This window comes from Vicia villosa, unplaced genomic scaffold (genome assembly GCF_029867415.1).
Source record: "Vicia villosa cultivar HV-30 ecotype Madison, WI unplaced genomic scaffold, Vvil1.0 ctg.000790F_1_1, whole genome shotgun sequence".
Taxonomy (NCBI): Eukaryota; Viridiplantae; Streptophyta; class Magnoliopsida; order Fabales; family Fabaceae; genus Vicia; species Vicia villosa.
This window is the reverse complement of record NW_026705350.1, coordinates 29,292-33,891: the sequence shown is the minus strand read 5'-3', so window position 1 is coordinate 33,891 and position 4,600 is coordinate 29,292. Positions and strand designations below refer to the sequence as shown.

Genomic DNA, 4,600 nt, shown 5'->3' with positions numbered 1-4,600 from the left:
AAAACCGTTTAAATTCAACAATAATTGGCTGAAACATAAAGATTTTTATAATTTTGTGGAGAAGGAGTGGTCTTTGATCAAAGTGAAAGGTAGAGGAGATTTTTGTTTGGCGGAGAAGTTGAAAGCGCTTAAAGTTAGGCTTTCTTGGTGGAACAAAACGGTGTACGGGTGGCTAGATTTAAAAATCAATGAGGCGTGTAAGGAGATTCATTTTTTAGATAACGAGTTTGTTGTTTGTGCAGGTAATGTTACGGAGGAGATTGTTAAAAAAAGAGCTAAAGAGGTGGAAATATTTTGGGATAGTCTTTCAAAAAAAGAAGGACTTCTTCGGTTAAAGTCTAGACAAACTTGGCTTAAGGAGGGAGATTGCAATTCTCGATTTTTCCATAATTCTTTACGGAGTAGGAAAGGTCGGAGTGCTTTGTGTTCTCTCAATTCGAGGAGTGGAATAGTAGAAGAGGTGGAAGAGGTTAAAGATTTTGTCTTTAACCACTTCAAGGGGTTCTTTGAGGAGGAGGAGGGTAGTAGGCCGGTTCCGTTGGACCTTGGCTTCGTAAAGTTGTCGAGAGAGGATAGGGAGTTGTTGGAAGGTCCTTTTGAGGAAGAAGAAGTGAGGGAGGCTTTATGGTCTTGTGAAGGTAGTAGAAGTCCGGGTCCGGACAGTTACACGTTGGAGTTTTTTAAGTCGTTTTGGAGTTTTTTTAAATCGGATTTAATGTGTTTTTTTAAATCGGATTTAATGTGTCTTCTTTTATAGCTCTAATACCTAAATCTAATAATCCGCAAGATTTGAGTGAATATCGTCCTATTTGTTTAGTGGGGAGTATATATAAATTGCTTTCGAAGGTGTTAGCTTCTAGAATTAAAAAGGTGATAGGTAAGCTAGTGTCCTCTAATCAATCCGCCTTTGTTCCGGGAAGGAATATGATGGATGGAGTGGTGTTGGTGAATGAAATTCTAGAGTGGTCTAAGAGATTCAAGAAAAGTTGTTTCCTTCTTAAGGTTGATTTCGAAAAGGCGTACGATTCCGTTTCTTGGGATTATGTTAGATTCGTGTTAAAGGAAATGGGCTTTGGGGATAAATGGCTTAGGTGGATGGATGAAAGTGTGTTCAAGAGCTTTATGTCGATCCTTGTGAATGGGAGCCCCACGAAAGATTTTGAGGTTCATAAGGGTCTAAGGCAAGGGGACCCTTTATCTCCGTTTCTTTTTGTGCTTGTTATGGAAGGCCTTACCGTTCTAGTAAGGAAATCGGTGGAGTTAGGGGATTTTAAACCTATCAAGTATGGAGAAGGAGGGGTGGTGGACATATTATAATTTGCGGACGATACAATTATTCTTGGAGAGCCGACTACCGACAATCTATGGAGCTTGAAAGTGGTCTTGAGAGGGTTTGAATTGGTGTCGGGTTTGAGAATCAATTTTACGAAAAGCAACGTCTATGGTGTTAAAGTGGGAGAATGGTTCTTGAACTCGGCAACATATTTTCTTGGTTGTAAAAGAGGTGAGGTTCCCTTTACCTTTCTTGGTGTTATGGTGGGGGGTAATCATAGAAGAAGGAAAGCTTGGTTGAAACCTATTCAAAATATTAAGAATAGGCTTTCGACGTGGAAGGGGAAATCTATATCCATTGGAGGAAGGGTGACGCTCATCAATGCGGCTCTTAACGCCATTCCGTCGTTTATGTTTTCTTTCTATAAAGCGCCGAGGAAGGTTATTAAAGAGATTAGAGGTATAACTAGTAACTTCCTTTGGGGAGGTTGCAAGAAAAAGAAGTGTATTCATTGGGTCGATTGGGAGACGGTTTGTAAAAGTAAAGACAAGGGTGGTTTGGGAATAAGGGATGTTGGAGAAATAAATAAGGCGCTTCTTCTAAAATGGAAATGGAGAATTCTTACGGAGGACAAAGCCATATGGAGTAGGTTTATTAAAGAAAGATATGTAGAGCCGAAATTAAAGGTGCAAGGTAAAGTAGCGGAAGGAGCCAAATCGAAAGACTCTTTGTGATGGAGAGACGTCATTGCTAATGAAGTCAAGTCGGATGATGGAGTTGAAGGTTTCAAGAGTAATACTAGATGCTTCTTCAACAATGGTTCCAATATATTGTTTTGGAGTAGTCATTGGTGTGGTGATAAACCGCTTCGGTTTTCTTTCCCAGGCCTGTATGTAGTTTCTATTAATAAATTTTGTTATGTTTCTAGCGCTTTCTCCAGGACTGTTCTTGGAGCTTGCTGGCAGCCGACTGTCTTCTTGGGCAGTGCCGAAACCGTGACTGAGGTCATGTCCTGCCCAGGCTTGGCGACTCTGTGGCATAATTGTGTGGAGCTGCTGGATTCGGTTCATCAGTGGGGTGGAGATGAGGACCGGTTCGGTTGGAACCTGAATACTAACGGGATTTTTTCGGTGGCAAGTGTTTCTGCTTGGAGTTCTCGAGCTAAGTCTTGTGCTTGGCAGCCCCTTACGGTTAGTAACTTGAAATCTTTATGGTGTTTGGATCTTCCGTCTAGGATCGCTATATTTGCTTGGAGGTTTTTTGTTTCTAGGCTTCCTACTATTGATCCCCTCATTGCTAGAGGAATTGATAATATTAATAGTTTGAGCTGTGTGTTTTGTGGTGATCATTTGGAGTCTTTAATGCATCTTTTTTTCGAGTTCCAAGTATCTTAGAAAGTGTGGGAGTGGGTTTACTCTTGGATTGGAGACAAAACTCAGTTTTCGTTGGAAGAATTCAAAGTCTTTCAAGCGGTTCAAGAGAAGGTGAAGAAAGTCAAGGAAAGATTGAAGATTCAATTCATTTGGATATCTTTAATTTGGAGCTTATGGCTTATGCGAAACTCTATGATCTTTGAGCAAGCTTTGTTTAGTTTTGAGTTGGTGGTTTACAATGTAATGTTCTTTTCTTGGAGTTGGTTAGCTAGAACAAGAGGATCTATTTCTTTTTCTAGTTTTTATGAGTGGTACAAGTTACCGATGGATTGTTTCCATAATTTGTAATTTGGTGTAAGGGTTGCACCCCTAGTGCGATTTCTTAATTTCAATTGCCTTTAAAAAAAAAGTTTAATATAATTCAATATCAAACTATTTAATACTTTAAAATTTCAAAATGCATCCCTATATTTTATCTATCTTATGATTGATGATTCAAAACATAACATTCATATATATTATAACATATTAAAAATCTTACAATAACACCTTCTTTTTTTAAAGCAAACTTCGTTAAAAGAGAACAAAAGTTCTCGAACCCGGTTACAAAAGATCCGAGGAAACAATTCGGAAAAGGAAAAATTACACACCGAATGAAACTTAAGAGATATAAAACAAAGGGTTTTTACAAAACTCATAAAAATTACAATTGGCATGTGTAACATTCCCGATAAAAGACTACCTCCATAATATAGCTTTGATGTTCCAAACAACATCCAAAACGCTCCATACTTTCTCTCTAAAAACAATCTCATTCCTAGTGGTCCATAAACACCATATTGTTGCTAACCAAACACAACCTTCTTTTCCATTTCTAACCCTCTTGTGTTTACAAAAACGACTCTACTTCAAAAAGCTATCCTTAATATCAACCGTTTCATATTCAACAAACTAAATCCAACCGGCCACTTTCTTCCATACTAAAGTAGCGACATAACAACCAAATAGCAAATGATATAAAGATTCGGGGGTTATTCCACACAAAAAAACACACAAGAAATATCATTAGAATTAGTAAGAATACCTCGATGAACAAGCGAATCTTTAATAGGAATCTTCTCAAGGAAGCACCGCCATCCAAATGCTTTTATTTTGAGGGGAACATGCATCTTCCAAATAAGACTAAACGCCTTATCAAAAATATTAGCCGGACCAAAAGGAACTAAAGGGGAAGAGAGGAAAAATCATAGCATCCTTTTACCGTAAAAGAAAGATCCACACTATCATTCCAAACCACCTTATCTTGTCCTTCCACACTCGGAGCCACAAGATTCAAAATACCAAATAAAGTAATCAATTCATCGGCTAATCCTTGGTTGTTTTGAGATGGAATTCTGAGATCTCCGCATTCACAAACCTCTCTCACCCATCCTCCCATACTTCCCACCAAAGCATCTTTCAAAAGGGACGCCGAAAATAAAGAAGGATAAAGATCCTGCAAGCACCCACAAGGAAACCAAGAAGAATGCCAAAAAGAAACGGAAAAACCATTACCTAAAGAGAAAAAAGCCTTCTTAGCAAGAATGTCTTCGGAGTTCCCTTTGGTCAAAGAGACGATGTCTTTCCACTAATTCGATCTAGAAACCCTACTCTTTCCCTCTATCTCACCATTAATAATCATCAAATTTATATCTCCATAACGCACCTTCAACACTTTGTACCACAAAGCCTTTTTCTCCTCTAATATCCTCCATATCCATTTATTAAGGAGAGCTATTAAAAAACCCATTCTTCTAAGGCCAAGGCCCTTTCTCAATAGGAAGGCAAGAGACCTTCCAACTCACCCAATGAATCTAACACCCTCTGAATCACCCCAAAGAAAATTACTTTGAATTCTAGTAATCTATTTAATTAATATCCCTACCGGTGCTTTATAAAAGGAAAGGGTAAAAAT

At 38.4% G+C, this 4,600-nt stretch overlaps 1 protein-coding gene across 1 annotated transcript; it reads left to right on the top strand.

The window, feature by feature from the left end:
• Nucleotides 1–1,533: 1,533 nt before the first annotated feature.
• Nucleotides 1,534–2,667, top strand: LOC131631189 (uncharacterized). The gene is made up of 2 exons (XM_058901970.1): nucleotides 1,534–1,966; nucleotides 2,159–2,667. Exons 1-2 carry the CDS (start codon nucleotides 1,534–1,536, stop codon nucleotides 2,665–2,667), a joined length of 942 nt encoding a protein of 313 aa, XP_058757953.1.
• Nucleotides 2,668–4,600: the final 1,933 nt, after the last annotated feature.